General features: G+C 39.0%; 1 protein-coding gene across 8 annotated transcripts in view; it reads right to left on the bottom strand.

The window, feature by feature from the left end:
• CADPS (Ca++-dependent secretion activator) overlaps positions 1 to 19,251 on the bottom strand; it is a 524,321-nt gene that overhangs the window by 97,863 nt on the left and 407,207 nt on the right. For 4 of the 8 annotated variants that reach the window (XM_012642835.1, XM_012642705.1, XM_012642642.1 and 1 more), the window contains 3 exons: positions 10,087 to 10,193; positions 3,446 to 3,602; positions 2,505 to 2,646 (listed from right to left, as the gene is read on the bottom strand). In XM_012642835.1, coding sequence (XP_012498289.1) covers positions 2,505 to 2,646; positions 3,446 to 3,602; positions 10,087 to 10,193 — 406 coding nt within the window. Of the gene's footprint in view, positions 1 to 2,504; positions 2,647 to 3,445; positions 3,603 to 4,799; positions 4,821 to 9,068; positions 9,078 to 10,086; positions 10,194 to 19,251 lie in introns of all 8 variants that reach the window. The other 4 variants (XM_012642497.1, XM_012642575.1, XM_012642349.1 and 1 more) reach the window with 3 other exon arrangements.

Here is a 19,251-nt window from a genome sequence, read left to right on the forward strand (position 1 = left end):
CCTCCAATAAGTGGTCAGATGAAAGTTCACACTTTCTCTTCACAGGGTGGGAAGCACAGAGAGACTCATTCCTCTTAGCACATACATGTGTCCCCAAGCCCTTTGTTACCCTCCATTTTATGCCATTCTGTAGCGCTGTCCCATGGCATCCATACTCTGTTTACAAATCAGCTAATAAAATATGTGTGATTTAAAAAAAATTTTAATTTAGCTTATGTTTCAGTTGGCACTTTCAAACATCTCCACTTACTCTTAAAGGCACATACTATTTAGCATGAACTGAACAAACCATAATTATATTCACTAACCAACAGCACAGTTTTGGGCAGCAAAAAGCTACTTAAAAACACACTCACATCTATGTATTTCTCAGGTTATTATTCACAACTATTACTCCTTTATACATTTGCAGATCTTTAAATTGCCCATCCAAGAGTTCAATTTTTTTTTAATCAGTAAGAAAATTCCCAAACCAAACATTCCCAGACTGACATCCAGCTGTGAAATGATTTTGATTTTATCTTTACTTCTCAGAAAATTAAGAATTTTTAATGCTTCAAAAGAAACAGCAGTCACATGTTTGGCTTCTGAAGAATTTAACAGATTATAAAATGGCTTTAGTGACATTATCATGAGGCTTCAGGATAATTCTCAGACACTTGTTAGGGACATTTTTTTAAAAATCAGTTTTATGGAGGAGCAAACAAGTTCACAGAGATTCAAACCCTTGCCTTCTGGCTGGTCTACAGAGGATGAGGCCCTAAATCTAGGGCTCTTTAAGGAATAGTGAAGGATACCAATCATTCCTTCCCATGAGTGTTGGGAGTAGTGGTCTCCATGTTCAAACACAAGTATGTAGCTGTTATTTCAAGACCACTGCTATTTTCAAAATGTAAATATTACTCATTTTCACCTTTTCCTTTTCACAGCTGTTCTCCAAAGTGCAACTGTCTTGATTATAGTAAGCATTTAAAAAAAATAAAGAGTCCCTCATTAATGTCTTATCATAAATGGACCCAGTTTTATGCTCACAAGTTAAAAGTCAGCAGGCCCATATTAACAGACTGTTATAAACCTGAGAATAACAAGCTAAAATTTAAATTTATTCGTATTTGCAAAGGAAGAGCGATTGCCTATTAACCTGCTCTCAGTAGGGTAGGTCAAGAAACTTCTCTCATGGCTCAGATGTGGAAGGGAGAGAGAGAAAGCTATTTTGCATTAATTTATCAGTGAGAGTCTTATACAGTGTAATATTAAAGGGCGGTCTCAGTCCAGAAAACTACTTAAGAATAGGGCATGGGTCAAGGCTTCCAAATTGAGGAAAAGCCTCTTCAATATTTGTTCTGGAGTTCAAGAGTGTGCTTGTACATACCCAACTTTGCTCCATACTGTTTGCTACATCCCAAAGATGTAAAAGATTAGAGAGAACAAAATGATTTTCTTAAAGAACAACAACAATTAGAAGAATCTAACAGGGCAAAGCCAATATCAGGCTTTACTGGAGCTTTCAAACCATACCAAAAAACTCTCTGTATAGGAGTCTCTATTTTCACAGAAAGGGGTGTCTGAGACTGACCCTTTGGCAGCCTCCAGTCACAGCCCTCTTCTGTGCTGGGGAATGTAGGTGGCACTGAATCTGCCAAACGTTTTCAAGTAGGATCTAAGATTCACCAAGCATTGTGGAAATTGACAAACTCGCAACCCCCAGGATTTCCTGTAATTGTCACGCAGGACGGATATCTCACCCAAAAAAGCAGACTGTGGTCAAATACATTTAGGAAGCTCTGGGTAAAGCAGAGTTAAACGAAATCCTGCGTTACTATATTCCCAGGGTTTTAGAATACTGCCAGAGTGCTTTGTGGCTCTCCAGGAAACGGGGTATAGGTGAATAGGTGGGGTATGCAGTGTTTCTTAAACATGTTTGGCCATAGAGTCCTTTTTTTGAGGTGCATCTCAAAGGCCTAGACCAGGAAATGGCCTTTTTGGCCCTGTTTTATAAATCAAGTTTTACTGGAACACAGCTACCTTTGTTCTTTTACACATTGCCTATGACTGCTTTTGTGCGACAATGGCAGAGTTGAGTAGTTGTGACAGAGATGATGCTCCAAAAGCCTAAATATTTACTCTTTGGCCTTTGGTAGAAAAAGTTTGCTGACCCCCTGCCTAGAACCCTATGGAACACACTTTGGGAAATACTAATTCCTAGGGGTAACCACACTGGAGTAAGACACACAGTACAAACATCCCAACCAAGTTTATATTCCTTCTTCCTTATTTATCTTGTGCAATAAAATAAAAATTTCATTTCATAAAACATTTCTCAACCTCTCCCCCTCCCCCATTTGGGCAAGGAAGCTATGAGCACCCTAGCAGAAAATATGTACAGTGTTTTTCTCTCCGTCCATAGTAACAATAAAAGCCATATGACACCACTAATCCATTTCTGTATGACTCTCCAGCCATTTGTACCCAAACTCCGGTGGTATCAAAAGAGATTTCCTTACTTGACTGGTTCCCATGATTCCCGCTCAAAGCCCCTGTGAATGGATTGTGCAATTGAGGACTCCATCAGATCCACATATCTAACAACAAGTGGGGCAAAGAGGTCTTGCAGGTGTTTGTGAAATTTTCCATTGCACAAGTTATCTAGAACAGATAAGCAAAAGCTTGGTAAGAACCCACAACTGCTTTATCAACATACGATGTACACAAAGACATGATTATCCTCTGCGTTAAATATACTGCTTCTAAGGAAGCCAAAAGGAGAAGAGAAGAAAAATGGCACATGAACAGCATCGAAGCTCATGCTTAAATCTGTCTGGAAGGGAAATGGAATTCGAAAACATTTTACCCATTTGTATTGAACTTCTATAATAGAAGGAAAAACCATCATTCTCCTTTAAAAACCCACAAAAACAACAATCCACACCATTTTTTATAATTTCCTTGCACCCATTCCCCTTCTGCCCAGGAAGAGAGCATTCTTTACACTCTCTCTTTTCATCACCCTCCCTGGGGAGGAAGGTCTATTTTATGGCTGTTGTTGCCTTAAGATATTCTGAAATACTTGATATGTTATTTAGCTAGAAATTGTTTTTCATCTAGAAAGCATCTTTTGATAAAAATTGCAAAATACAAAGAGGTTAAGTTAATTAATTTGTTTGAGAGCAAATAACACACAAAAAACAGACACCTCTTCTCACGTTGTTCTCGGGTTCTTCTGCCTAGTTAAGAGAGGGCTTCCCCAAAACAGAATAGTTTTTGGAAGAAAGGAAATGCCCATCAACTGTAAGGATCTTGTTTTTTGTTTTTCTATCTTTTTTTTTCAGTAATAATAAAACTATAAAGAACTATGTTCAGCTTACAGTCTGCTTTGGATAAAGATACCTTAGCAATCTGTTTATCTGCACACTACTTAGGAAAGTCGAACAGAGATGATACATACAGTCGGTACGGAGAAAGTCATTCAGCAGCTGAAATAGTGGAAAACTGTCCCACGTGTCCGGGGGTTGCACCTCTAATGCTGCGTCCATGTCCACCGCGAAGAGTGACAAGAACGTCTCTGCGTGTTCCACCATTAAGTCTGACCACCACGCAAAGGCCTTTGAAATTTGGCAGAAAAACAATAGACAAAGAGGTGATGAACTTCTCTCTCAGACACAAGACGTGAACTCCAGCCCTCACTGTTCAAGATTAATTGTGCATCCAGCAGGGTTGGGTAATTTTATTGTAAAGAGAACAGCATTTTGGATACAATTGGGTCTCTGAGCGTCCAAGGCAGTGCTTTTCCTGATTCCAGGCCTGCCACAGAGAGCCTTTATTCTGACCTGTGGGTCAGAGGATGCAGCTGTAGAAATGACATGGAACTTCTGTTCAATTTACAATAACTCAGTATGTTTTGAGTCATGCTCTTTATCATTGTCATTGGCTAGTTCTTGCTCTACAGTATTAAAATTTGGGAGTTTCTTCACTGTGTTTATGGGTTTTCTGCTGGTCTAGCTTGAAAATTTGCAATTATTGTTCACTGATATCTACTTATCTGGGGCTGAATCGTCTATGGTCTCATACAAACTAAGGGACTCATGTTTCCCTGCACATTGGAAACGTTATTCCTATTTCATACTCAGTCAACGGAAACCATTGTAGCAATTGTCACAAAACTTTTGGGTTGAAATCTCTTTAAGCAAGGAGCCTTTGGTTTTACATTCGGTCTGGAGAAAAGATCAGGCTTAGGGTAGAAAACACTCAGTAAGATTAGGACTTACTTTTCTAGGGATTGGACACATATGCACATTGAAAACCAAAAAATATCAGTGAAGTAACTCATTTTCATGCACGTGGGCCCTTGGAAATCATTGTGCAGGGTCTCCGGGGCAACATTCACATCAGACTGGGGCCAGATGTGAATGCAATTCAAAGGCATGCATGCATGTTGACTAATCATTTCTGGCAGGGAGCATGCAGAATGGGTGGCGGTGTCAACAGGCCCTGTTTTGCTGATTTCAAAGAGAGCAGAAAAACAAAAACAAATCGCCAGCCCCTTCTTGTCCCCCACCTCCCCACTCAGTGCCATAAAGTATTTACATTGGAAACACTTTCCAGAGCATTCACCAAAAAAAGATGGGAAGGCGTTTGGAAACATGAAAGATGATTATGGAAATAATTCCATAAATGAAAGGGTTTGTTCAATGGCCAAGCTCCTCTGTGATCTATTATTTATTTGAGGGATATTCTAACAGCCACTAGGAGGCACAATAGGAGTCTACCTCTCTTCTTTCATGAGATACCACTTTACTTACTTCTCCTTTATCAACATGTGGCTGGTTTGCAAATTAAATGGAAAAAATCAAGTCATGGACCATTCTGCAAGGTTGGCTTGGCTGGAAATAGATACCTGCTGTTTCCATTTTAATTTACAGTAAAACCTCACTGATTCAGAGTAATGGGAGAGGGGAGATGCTGGTCTGTCAGCAAAAAAGCCTAAATTATTGGGCTTTCTTTCTAAAAAGAGACATCATTTTATTGCCTTTGAATGCAGTCTGTAATTGGGCCCTAAATAAAAAGGTATTCATGAAGTCTACATTGGTTATCATATGAATGTATCATAAAGGTATAGGTTTTTTTTTTTTTTAAACTTCTAATAATTGTAAATAAGTCCACTTATAAATTGAAAAAAGAGACAGAAGATGTAATTTCATAGGTCCTGGGATGAAAAAAAAGTATTGGATTCCTCCAACTTGAAAAAGAGCCTTTAGAATTTCCAGAGAAAGTTGAGATCATGTCAAAGATTTTACTTAAGAAAACTTAAAACAGCCACATCTGAAGTTGAATCATTGCAGATTCTAAGTATTTAGGTCTGAACCGATGAGGTTTTATTGTAGTTTTACCACCTGAGGACAAGAGCCCTGGGGTTTAGGGCTTGCTCCACTGACTACCTGGCTAGATCCAGCAGGGGAAGAAGCCCTCCGTCCCGCCCCCAGAGCTTTCCCAGCCACCCGCCTTTTAGGCGGAGACCATCTAAATACTGGAACTTGCTGGATGAAGCCCCACCCCACCCCTTAACCCTATATGTAGGGCTGACTCTCATCAATCCTGATCCAAGAGATTTGAAAAATTCACAAAAGCACATCAAATGTTGGCTAGTACTTAGTCTTTAGCTTTTTGATTAACTTTACATCTTTAGGGTGAGTCCAAGAAAACAGTTACTGGGATGACTGAGTTGCCTTCCTAGATACAATTTTGCTCCACAATGACAGGAAAAAACAAAACAAAAAACCAGAACTAAATGCCCCAAATTAAAAATTTCTTAACTCAACAGCATATCTGGTTCTGATCAGCTTTTTTTAAGTTAAAAGTTGCAAACCAGAGGCCCTAAGAAGTACCACTTCTACCATCTATAGGGAATTTAGTTCCTCATTGTAATTTAATGTACTATCGAGCAAATATCCACAGTCCGTGCAGTAATAATCATTTAGATGGGTAGCCCTACAAAGAACAATGACTACCGTGGTATGAATTAGTACTATTGAAGTCTGGTGCAGCAATTTAGGACTCCAGTGAACCAAGAGAATTTAAATTTGGGGATTATAGAAAACAGAAGGACTATAGCTACCTTTATACCTCTAGGTAATTCCTTTTGGAACCTTATAACCAAACCCGACTCTCTGAGAGGGAGAAAAAGATTCTCGAAAGGGCAGTAACAACCAAAAAGTCAAAGCGTAATTCCAATTAAATGAATGGAGTCTGTGTGACTGGGTTGGGCAAGGCAGGCTTAAAAAAATGTATTTGTTTTATGCTTGCTCATACAGGTGAATGCTGTTTTTGTACTTGAGCTAACAGACAATGTCCATGGGTGTCTAAAGTCTTCATAAACCTTTTCCAAAGACAATAAGGTGATATACTTTGGCTTCTAAATACTTACCCGTGATTTTAGTTATTCAAAGACAAAGACGTGTGCTTTCAGGGCACAGTCCACCACACCAAACACACTGTATATTTTGCACACAAACTAACATGTATATATGTACCCCTCTGTATACGACAATACATATATACATATACATACGTATACATAGAGAGAGATTGGGAAGGTGTAGCCACAATACATGAAGGCATAATCCGTGTGTGTGTGTGTGTGTGTGTGTGTGACTGCATTAGACTCTGGGAACAGAATTAAGCTGCAATTAAAAGATAAATGTTATAACTGCTACCATGTACTGCAGGTGTATCTATATGAGGTATTCTTAGCTGGTGGAAATTTTTTCTCTTGGGACATTTAATTACTTTATCTTGGAATTAAAAATAGCTTTACATATTATTATTTTTTTTGGTGGGGGAGAGGGGAGGCAAGTCTACCTGTCACTTTCATTTGAGTGGTATCCCCAAACAGCATGGCCGCATAGCCAAGATCCATGCTTAGGATTTAGTGATTTTTTTTTTTTTTTTGAGTTTACTGAGCACCCAGAGAATATGGCAATGAGTAGTGGTCAGTAGAAAAATTTGTCTTACGTCATCCTTTTGGGAAGGAAAACCCTATGTTTAGCACGCCAGGGCTAATCCTACCTCTTTTGTTGTTTCCAGCCTCTCTCAACCCCTGCCGTACACTGTAACCACCTGGCAGCTTTTAAAAATGACCAATGCTTAGCACCTCCTCAGGAGATTCCAGTGAATTGAGCTTGGGTGAGCCCTGGGGGTCAGAATTTTTAAGAGCTTTCCAGGTGATTGCAATCTGTAAGTGGAAGTTGAGAACAGGTGATGTGCCTTTCTGGACCACTCTACCTTGCAACGAATCCACTCTCCTCCTTTCAACACACTCTATCTGTTCCATTTCTTTAGTATTTTCCACGTAGGTTTTGTCTTATCATGATTAGATATTCCTATATTTTATTTCCTTAGCAATTTTTTCCTAATAACATAACAGCTAACGTTTGTGGAGTGCTTACTATGTGCCAGGCATAATACCAGAAGTGGTGCTTAATGTGACCTTCCCTCCTAACAATGATCATCCTTTTATTATCTTCTATTTACAGGATAAGAGAGGTTAAGTAACCAGGTCGAGATCATAAGGTAAGGAAGAGGCAGAGCTGGAATTCGAACCCATGCTTCTCTGGCACACAGCCTAAGCTGCTGGCCACTCTGCATTCTACTGCTGGAAGGCCAAGGCTACCTTACGTCTTCTTGTCCTTCAAAAAGCACCAAGGTAGTTGCCTCCGTGCTCAGCAGATAGAAGATGCTCAATAGGTAGCTTTTGATTGACTGAGTGATAAGATTTTGCGATTGGGTGAAATTACTAATTTGGGAAATAATCCTCTACATTTATCTAAAAGAAAATTTGGTCTCCAGTACTCCTAAGTATGCTGAAGATTTAATTATGAATTTCTAAAGTTAGTAATGGGAAAAGAATTGAGTTTATGTCTCCCTCATTTATTTACTCTGAATGGCTTTTGAATATGTAAGATTTAAAATATTTCATGATGATGGTTATTAAAGCAGTTTAGGATGATGATTAGCATTTAGTGAAAAAGTGCTTTTTGGAAAAGTGAAAAATGCCTCCTTTGGGATATAAACTTTCCTTTGGTGCCTCTTTGCAGTAATTTAGGAAATATACATCCTTTCTTAGCTTGTAGCAGCCTTAGAGATAACCTGATTATAAATCAAGTGTATCTGTCATTCTTCTGTTTCTATGATTCACATAAAAGCACAACTGTAACTGAGAAAAACCATCCTCTTCATATCCATGCCTTCAAAAATGCATAGATTTGGTCAAGCGTCGTGGGAAAAACTGCCACCAGTCAAATCAGAGGAGGGCAGGCCTGAGCCTCTGCAGGCCTCTGGAGATGACTTTGAAGACTCCTGGAAAGAACACACTTACCGTCGTTTGAACCCTAAATGCCCCCAATCTGAAAAGAATATCGTATAGGGTAGTGTAGAAAAAAAATAGAACCCACATGAATTTTATGTGCCTGGAAGTTAGTCCTAGGTTTGTATGTTTGGAGATTGTCAACCTGGCACCCCTTCTCTCTCATGGCTGGGCGCTGTTGCTAGGTGCTGCATAAGTTAGGAAGACCTGCCTCAAGGGGTCTCACCCCATTTTTAGAGGGTTTTCAGGGAGATCATGATTCTTCAGCACTCTCTCTATATATAAATACTGTATATATGATTCACATACAGACAGTTGTAGAGGAAGATTAGTATCACTCCGGCAAGCTATTGGTTACTAAGTTCAGGACTCATCTGCTGTAATAAAGGTAAGTACAGACAGACATGGGGAACTACACCAGGCTAAGGACAGAATCAAGGCAGCTAGGAGGCATGTGTCAGGATGTAACTGCAGTTGTCGTTAAGTATATCAATTGCTTCATGCACGCACAAGAGAATCATCCCACATTAACCCTGCCGTGGGGGGCCACTCATCTCACAAGCAGTCCACTAGAAGTTGCTGTTACATTCCTTGGGTCAGTGTTAGAAAGCAGGAGCACCAGGAAAAGTCCCATTAGAAGACATGGTACCGGAAGGGCATGCACAGAGTATGACAGCAGGTGGCTGGTTCATTCAGTTTGGTCACATACCTCTTTCCCCTGCCACGATCAGCCAAGATTGAATGGAACAGTAGAGAAACAGGGAGGAAATTTAAATATGCAATCAGGCATTAGTTGGGACGGTTGGATTTATGGTGAATTATATATTATTTAACTATACTGTCAATTTTCATTTAGTCATGGGAATGATCATTTTAGATGCTTGAGAATTACTTTTATGAAATGCCTTTTTTCCCCTTTTGCTGTAGATCTGAATGTTGAGGAAGAGGGAGAATTAGTGTAATTTTCAAAAAGGTTATTTTAAGAGAGATGATTTTAAAACTCAATTTTAAAACAAGCATTGATACAACAGTTTAACCATCATGAAATCTTGGAATCTTTTCTTGAAAGGGTTGGGTTGTTTAAGTCCTTATAGGTTTGGGATTTAGTTAGCTTTGAAATCTCTTGGTTTCAGATTACCAAAAGGATTATTTTCGTAGTAGTTTGTAAGAAAAAATAAGCTATATTTATTTAGGTGTATGTTGGAGAATCGACAAGTTGAACAACACAGAATAATTTGCTTCTATCCTACGTTTAGCAACCCAGGCAATCTGAGATTAAAAAAAAATGAAGACTGTAGTACAAGCAGAGTAAGTTACAGAGATAAATTCATAAAGATGACCTGTGATTCACATACCAAAGAACTAATAAAAACAACAGTGGTGGCAACAAAAACAACCATAGAAAAACTAAAAAATATTGTGTGTGTATGTTCTGGACAATGGCAACCAGATGCTGTTGAATAATTAAGAAGCACTCACCTCATTTGCTCGTTGCTAGAAACATCTGAAAACTTAGGTTGAAATGTACAACACGCAACCACTTTTTGGTTGTTTTACACAACCTTCCAAAGGCTTCTCCTTGCAAAACTTCCACTTTCATTCTCTTTGCAAGCCCAGTTAAAAGAAGATGGGTGTTAAGGAATCTTATTGACAACCTGGCCAGTAGGATCAGCTCTGAGACCTCAGCTAAAAGACACCAAGAGACATTTCCCATCAAGCCTGCTCACCTCTGCGTGGTGCTCCTCATTTTGTTGAAGAACTTCAATGACTAGTTCAGCAAGACGTATTGTGTCTTCAAGTTTTTTGGCAGGAGTGATTAACCGGCCTACATTTTCTGTAGTACAAGAATTTGTGTTAAAATTCAGCGAAAGCGGCAGGCTAGTATTGTGGCCATTAGAACTAGTGGATAAGAAATTTTGAATAGTTATCAAATTTTTTAAAAAGTTTCATGCAAATGTTAAGTGCCATGTAATTAGTAGTGAGCAAACCATAAAGCCATTTTATCATTATTATCACCATCATTATAATACATATTAGGAAAAAGCAGTGCTCCAGCTTCAAATTTGCATACGAAGCTATATTAAGTCTATGACAGCCCATTTCAAATTTAGTGACATTTTGTACACATGTTCTTTAAAGACAGCATAAAAGCACTATCTTATATCACTCTCTAGACTGTGTTCACGCTACCTGAGTGGGAAGATAAAAGGGAAGTTTAATCTTGATTGCTGCTATGTTTGTTTTTTTAGATTGGTTACTAACCATTCAATACCATGGCATTGTTTTTCATTGTAGGTCTGCATGTTTAACAGGTATTGGAATGTTCATTTTGAAAAAGCAGATTCAAAGGTCTGTTTCCAGTGGTCCAGGGAGGAGATGGAAAAGAAAAACTAGCCATTCCTGGGCCATTATGTAGAAGGCAGGATAGAATTATCAAAAGGGTGTTGGGAGTAGATTACTGACTAGGTAGTGATAGTCTGTGCCACTGGTTGCTACAATTGAAATTTCACCAGTTATTTCGCAACAACAATGTATTCCATTTTTTTCTTTATTTTTAGTGTCTCTTAAGTTGAAAGGGTTGTATTTTTACCCAGCTCAAGGAGAAACTGAACGCTAGCTTACATTGTACCCTTTTTAGACCTGACTTCATGAATGTTTGGCAATGTCATTATGTTGCCAAAAATTACAAAGGTTTTTCCTTGGTGAAAAGAATAACATTTAAAAAACATAAAGGTTTTCTTAGCCAATGAACTTGCCTAAATTCAACACTGTGAACACACAGGGGAACTTGTATTTCATGCTTAGCCCCCTTCAAACTTGAAGTCTCAGAGTCAATAGAGCTCATGGGATATAATGAAATAGAGATTATTTAGCAGGACTCTACAAGTAGCTATATATGTTTGCAAAGGACTGCCAAAATTTATTTCCATCTCTTCATCTGAAACAGGTATGTTTTAGCTTCAGGATGTTTCTTATTAGAGAGAATTACCTAATACTTCATAGGAAGTTTTTGTTGTTGTTGTTTTTTTTGCTTTTGCAGGTGTGGGGATGGGTGGATGTAAACAAAATTGTAGGAGATTGCTATTTTTTTTTTTAAAGGCCTCCTATCTTTCTTCACACATTTTTGTAGATAGGTGATGAACAGTGATGATCAGTAATTTAGGATTTAATAATGAAAACTAAATTCATTGAAACACTTATGCAAAAAGAGTGTTCTAGCCAGTGAGAGCTAAGGGTAATGAATGAGACTGGGTAAGATTAGCTGAGTGTTGAAAGTATCAGTCCAGGAAGGCCTGCTGGCTGGTGTGAAAATGGGCATTCTTGGTTCAGGTCAATAGAAAGCTCCGTTATCTCTGCCATGCCCAGGTGAAAATGGCTGATCTGGTTAGAGCATGAAGGTGGGACTGTGGGGAACCTAAGTTTGCAGATCAGGCAGAGGATAGCCAGCACTCAGAGAAGGAGACATGGGAGTTTAGATGCTGACAGTCATTGCCTGGTCCAGAGCAACACATATTGGAGAAAGAATGAGTGACAAGATCGACTTCTGTGCTTTTGGGGCACCTGACCTGTTTGGAATTTCATAAATAGACTATCATAATTTCATTAGTAGACTTTCAGGCATTTCTACAAACATACTGTGTATATATGTTTGGGTAATATGTGTAGAGTGAGGTATTTGCATTTTGATAGTAAATATGCATAGGCTACTATTTTTTATTAGTTGATATTCACATTTACACATCAATTTGCAAATTCCTCATCCTATGCTTATTACCCATTTGACACATACACCCACATACACACATCACACACTTACATACATTTTCTAGTAAGCAGACAAGCCTGCACATTAATACAAATCTGCAGGAAATCCCACTTGGGGCACATCTTTGAAATCTCTTCCATTAAAAATAGAGGGCATTGTCTTTTTGGGCAGAACACTCACCAAATCTAGGGGAATTCTGGCTGTATGTGCTATATGATACAGAAATAAAATAATTCCCACCAATATTTTTATGTGCATTTATTTAAAAAGTGTGAATTATTTTTATGTTTGGAGAAATCCAAGATGCTTAAGCTAGGACCACCTGAAGATTTGTTTTAATATGCAGCACTCTTAGATTGACTACAATAGATATCAATAGATACACATACAGTATGCATGTGCACGCAGCCATCCTATGAGTGTGTGCACATGTACGCAGATATGTGTATGCCTGATGTATATATACAGACAGTATGTTTAATAAAACCTTTTGCAATTTTACTTTAACATGCAACCATTAAAGTAAGCAGGTTAAGGATCCTTTAATCTAGAACACTTGAACTGCCAATTAACCCATGTAGCCAGACTTTCATTTACTATTAATTAGCTGTGATTCATCATCTGTAGATCAGGCCACTTTAGTGAGACACAGCACTACTTTCCTGTTCATTTGCATAGCCGATTTACTAACTAAATGATTAAAAAAAAAAGATACTAAAATTGACTTGTCTAAGATGTTGTCTTTAAAGAAAATATTGTGCAAAATCCTTCAGCACTTCCTCCCTCCCCCCAACAGAGGTCAAGGAGAAATTTGTGCTTCGAAATAATTTTTTGTCACTTCTGCTGTCTTGAAATGTATGGCAATATTCCTATCCCCCAACCTTGCACTAGCTGGAGCACTGATGAAAGGGAACTAAAAATATACTATACTTAGGAAACATTTCATTACAACAGATTTGAGGCTCATAACATATAAAAAATTGTCATGCAAAATGTTATGCAACAACAATGTTATTTTGTGCTGACATTGAGATTTGAAAATGTTGCATATGTCAGACATAGCTAGACAAAAAAAATGTGGACGTTTGGAAATAAATGCTCTCTTTTGAATATCTCAAAACCTACAGCATTCAACTCGAGAGCCTGAGCCTCAGGTTAGTATTCCAAACTGAAACAAAATTTCAAGAAGAAAAGTGAACAGAAAAGCCAACTAAGCTAGAAAACTGCTGAGTAAAGGAATGATAGAAGTTTACGGTACTTGATTTTGGCCTAGGCATGCCTTTGAGCCTCTGATATAACATGCTGGTCTGCGTTTGGGTGGGTGGAGGAGGAGGAGGCCCAGGAGGTGGCAGAGAAGCTGCTCAGGTAGGGGAAGAGAGACAGTAAAAAAGTAGAGAGACAAAAGTGACTTTAACAAAGGGTGACAAGATGACAAACTCTGAAAAGAACAACCAAACAAGCAAAAATGATAAAACACAAATGGAGGGCTGCTGCTTTCTCGGCGTTACTTCAACATTACGGAGGTGTGACATTGTTTGACAAGGACTCTTACCAGCATCACCAGCACCAGCCCTACAAGAGACACTCAGAGGCTGACTGCAAATACTGGATGCTTTATCCAGATGGATGTACATGAATGATGGTGGCAGCGGCATTGACCGAAAGAAGATACACTTTGCACAATGAAGAACACCTATATGTCAATAGCTGATGCTTCTTTCAGATGACCAGAAACAGGACTGGATGTACTACTAGTTGGAAGACCTGGCTTCTTGTCCTCCATATACCCCTTACTTTCCAGGTAACCTTGCACTTGCTACGTAAACCTCTCTGTACTTTGGTTTCCTCATCTATAAATTGAGAATATTGATATCTTTTCTGTGTATCTTGCAGGGTTGCTGATAAGAGCAAATGCAACAATGTATGGGACAGATCTCTGCAAAGCTTAAGGTGCCTACTAATGTTTGTTGTTACCTCCACATTGCAAGAAGGCTGGAATTAATTGCTTTGCAAAACCAGATGAAGGGCCATTATTAGTTCAAGTGAGCTAGGAAATATTCTTGCTCCCTTTGTGGAATTTCAACATGTCAAAATCTGTCATTTGGGGGAAAAATGTGTGGTATCTGATTGTTTCCAGCTCATTTAATTATTTTCAATTTGGAATTCTCGTGGCTTTTATATTGTGGATTGAATCATATATAAAAACTTGCCAGCTTATCAAATATGTTACTTGCTATTCCAAATGTTAGAATACCGTAATCAGCACTTGACCCATCTGTCATGTGGTTTACAATATCAGCACAGCAAACATCCTATAACAATAGCCTCTCCTTCAATGCAGGCACAGAGCACTATCAGCTTCTACAGTTCTCTCTCTTTAATGAGTGTCTCATTAACCTTGGACCTGCTCCTTTCTAATAGTTCTGGTTTATCATGCAATCCGTATGGTAAGAGGGACATGCTCCATGCCAAGTTTGCTTCTTGGTTTGCCTGAATTTTCAACGGAGAAAATGAATTTTACTGCAGGCATATAGGAAATGGAATTCTAGTGACATTAATAAAAAAAGATTGAGAAATATGGATAAATATAATATTCTGGCAAAACCATCTATTAAAAGCAAGAGTTGATGAGATCCTTTTCTTGCTGGACCATCTCAATGTTTAGAATACAGGACAAAAAAAATTTTTTTTTTTTTTTTACCAGTTTCCTCTTATTTAAATTGTTTGGGAAAAATTGTGTGTAAATAGAATTTGGAAAAGTCAGTTTTAAATGATAGCTATTTAAAAGAAGGCAACTACTGATCCTTTCGTTATAAAAAGAAAGTACTCCACATTTTATATTTTGTTAAAAGCTGGTTTTCCACCTACAGCACTGCCTAAAGGTAGGTACATCTCTGGTAACACATCCTCACGGCTCTTTCAATGAATGCATGTTACCTGAGTGTGCAATTCTCATGGAAACTCCTTACTTATTCTCACCCGGATAACTGAACCTGTGTAGAGAAACACTTTAAGAAAACAATGAAGCGCCCCCGGGTTGATCCATAACCCATGAGGCAGCAGACACATATTTCAGCTAAATGGGTCTTGATGAGAAATTCATAAAGGGATTTCCTCCTGCCAACTGTCTGTCCAGAATTCTGACAGTGAGGTTTGCCACCATAGAAAAACAAGCTCCCTATTTTTTTTTCCTCTCAGAGCAAAACAAAAACATCATACCTTGGTTTCCAACTTCATTTATCCAATTACCATTGCTCATGTTTACACAATTAAATCTGCTTGGCTTCCAGAGAGAGAGTTAAATGTGACTGCAGAAAAACAAAAAGAGAATTCCTCTGCATGCTCAGCTAAGCCAAGGAAGAGACGCATCCAGGAGCGAGAGACACTCCAATTAGCCCCTAAATAACCTGACCATCCCTGATTCCAGCAAGCGAATTGCCAGTCCCTAAAATATCATATGAGAGGATGAATATGATTGATGAAAAACCCTTATTACCAAGTTCCAGCCTATTGATGTGTCGCTGAAGATGCCAGTGTTTGTATTATGCTATTACAGAAAATAACTAGACTGTAGCGATTTGCTATGATCTGGGGGTGGGGGTAGATAAAAGCCAGAGTAGGAACAGAGAGCTAAGCAGATAGCTGCAGCATGATGTTCAGAGTACCCTACCTCCCTAAAATGATGGCTACATGGGCCAAAGACACACAGGGTTGAAATTCAATGCAATTTCTTTAGTGGGACTTTCCATTATATAGGCTCGATCCCCTTGAATGTCCATTAGCCATTCCCTTTCAGAAGATTCCATCTCTAGGACAGTATGAAGTGTATATTAATAAAGGCTGTTAGATGAATCATGGATCACTTTTTCTACTCTTTTCATTGAAGCCATCTTTGTCACCTCTCTATAAGGACCTAGGTGGCAGAGCCTGCTCATTGCACCTTCAAAATGTCTCTTGACTTTATGTCCCACAGTACCAGATCACATGCCCACACTCTTGCCCAGGGGTGGACATGTGACTCAGGTCTCATCACTTCCACCTCAGCTGTTGCTAAAACCTCCAAGCCAGCCTTCAGTCCCTTTCCTCTTCTGCAGTTTGTCCTCCATGGAGCAGTCAGAGCGATCTCTGTAAACCACACATCTGAGCTTGTCATGTTCCTGCTCAAAAACCTTTGAGAAATCCCCTTCATAGCAATAGCTATGCCTTCATATACCATAACAAGAGAGTCCTTTCATAGCAAAGGCCCAACTCTCTGTCAATACCTCTACTTGAGCATTTTGGGGCCCTTAATAAGAGCAAATTATATACACGTCTGTCTCCCCCTCTGCTTAGGGAATTCTGTATTTCTAGAGCCTAGAGCAGTGCCTGGGCCAGGTCCTCAAATATTGGTGGAAGGGAATCCTTAGTGGGTAAATGCAGTGCTTTTATGGAAAAGAAAACCCTCTCTGTTTGCAGTATGCATATAAACTGCACAGGAACTTTTATCTCTTGCCCAAAGATCCTGGTTACTTAACAAATGTACTAAGCTGAATTGCTGAATAGTAAACATCATAGCTTAAACTTCCAAGCCAGAGGGTAACTTCAAGTGTCTTAATGCAGTTAAAAATGATTTAAGATAATTAAAAATAGCTTTTATCTAAATTAATAAGAATTTAATTTAAATTAAGGGAAGAAATAATGCTCTTGTAATATTTTTATTCTCCAATTTGGTATCGTATTCCAAATCAGGCCTTTTCTCTAGGGCTGAGCTGTTGCACCTAAGAAAAGTGAGCTTATTTCTGGATGGACACTGTAGTGGAATCTGTTGCCTTTGCATGTGCAATAACCTTCCTCAGGGGAAATTGTTTCTCCTCCACTCTGTGGTGTTCTGGTGAGAATGTCAAAGAATATGTCCTACAGGGACAGTCATGTGAGCCACGCCTAGTTAGCCATAGCACCCCACACCATCATGGGTGTTGTGATTGGCTCAGGGATTAGCATGTGACCTAGGCTAGGCCAATGAGACACTTCTCTAAAATTTTATACAGTTGCTTGGAGAGAAAAGGTCTTTTTCTTCTAGAGTCATTAACTGGGATAAAAGACTGGTGCTTTCTGTGGCCATATTGCTCTCCAAAACTCTACCATAACCCCCAGTCACATTAAAAAAGCCTGTCAGCAGTTGGAGGTAGGAAAACACACCAAAATTCTTCATCCCTGAGGCCAATTCCTCCATGAATTTCATAGCTACATGGGCCAAAAAATTCCCTTTTCTTGCTTAAGCTAGTTGAGTTTTTTTTTTTCTTACAGCCATTTGCTATTATAAGAGTACTGATTCATTTTTTTTTAATTTTATTAAGAGTACTGATTCAATAGTACTATTATGTAACCACCCAATGACCAAATAAACTTTTTCTTACAGGGCCACAAGCTCTCTTGGACAGGATCTTGGGGCACCTGGAGGGGAGATGAAAAGAGCCAAACACTGCAACAAGGCTGGGGAACACCCCAGTCAGTTGTTCTTGGGGGCCCAGCCCTTGGCCTCCATCCTGCCCTCCTCTGGCATTATCTCCCACTCCATGATGCATCAGAGACCCTGGCATGAGTGAAATCCCTTTGTACTGCACTCCTGTGACACATTGTATGACCCCTTTACTGTCATCAGATTATAATTGCTTGTTTCATTCTTATATTTTCTACTCTTTTGGAAGCTTGATGAGGGTAGGGACCACGACTGCTTTAGCTCACTGGTACTCCTCTGGGGCCTGGCACAGCTCCTGAAACTTAGCGGGTACTTATCAAGATTGCAATGTTTTATTTGAAACTTATAATAAAAAGATAATTTGATTGCCTTTTATATTCCCTTGACTCCCACAGTACAATCTTTGGATCAGCAGCTTTAGCATCACCTGACAGCTTGTTAGAGATGCAGATTCCTGGGCCCCACCTTGACCTCCTGAGTCAGAACTGACATTTCAACAAGATCCTTGGGAATTCATATAGACATTAAAGTTTGAGAAGTACTATTGTTTCATTTATGAAATCAAATGATATGTCTATAGCTGTCTATACTATACATTTGGATTTGGAAGGGTGTCCTTTTAAATAATAAAGAACAAATAATCACAGATAATATATATAATGACTACTTACTATGTGCCAGGCACTGTGCTAAGAGCTTTATTTGGAGTATATATTTTAATCTTTGCAACAACTCTGTGGTGGTGGAACCATTAATAGCACCTTTTACAGAAAATAAAAGTGAGAGTAGAGAGGTTAAAAAATCTGGTGGAAGCTGGGTATGATGGCACATACCTATAGTCCTAGCTACTGAAGAGGCTGAGGCAGGAGGATCGCTTGAGCCCAGGAGTTCAAGGCTGCAGTGTGCTATGATGGTACCTATGAATAGCCATTGCACTCCAGCCTGAGCAAAGAAAAACAAAAACAAAACCAAAAACCCCACAACAACCAACAAGCAAAAAACAACGAACCCAAAGAGCGACAGGGATTTGAATTTTGAGTACAACAAATCCCTGAGTGCTCAGGCTGGTCCTGAGGTAGTGTTTTTTTTTTTGGAGCCATATTTAAGGATATTGGATGTCAGTCAGCTGTCATACTGGAAGCTCAGGCCTGTCAATGTATTGTGGATGGGACCATTATCTCTTGACTGAAAGGTAGGGCAGCCTGGTGAGGTGTTGGTAGTGCCTGACTAGTGCACGGAACAGACTAGAGAGTCACTAACTACACATTTCATTTTGAAACTGGCTTCTTTTCTCCAGGCCTTGGTTTTCCCATCTGTCAAATGAAGGTTTGGGATTAGATAACTAAAAAGCCCCTTTTTGGTCTTGCATTTTTCTTGCTAACAAATCGCAAATGTTTCGTAATACTGAAGTTGAAAGTGTGGGCTTTCAAATTAAATAGGCTCACGTTCCAAATCTGATTTTGCAACTAACCAGCTGTTTAACCTTGGCCAAATTACTTAACACCTTTCTACTACAGGATTTCCATGCACAAAAGAATACTTTCTTATTTCATTGAGTGTAGGAGGCACATTTTAACATTTCTTAAATCTAGATGCATCTTACATTTGATGGCATGACACAATTTACTTGGCAGCATTATTTCATTCTTAGAAGTATATCAATGGTGC

Source organism: Propithecus coquereli, unplaced genomic scaffold (genome assembly GCF_000956105.1).
Source record: "Propithecus coquereli isolate 6110/MARCELLA unplaced genomic scaffold, Pcoq_1.0 Scaffold1, whole genome shotgun sequence".
Lineage (NCBI taxonomy): Eukaryota > Metazoa > Chordata > Mammalia > Primates > Indriidae > Propithecus > Propithecus coquereli.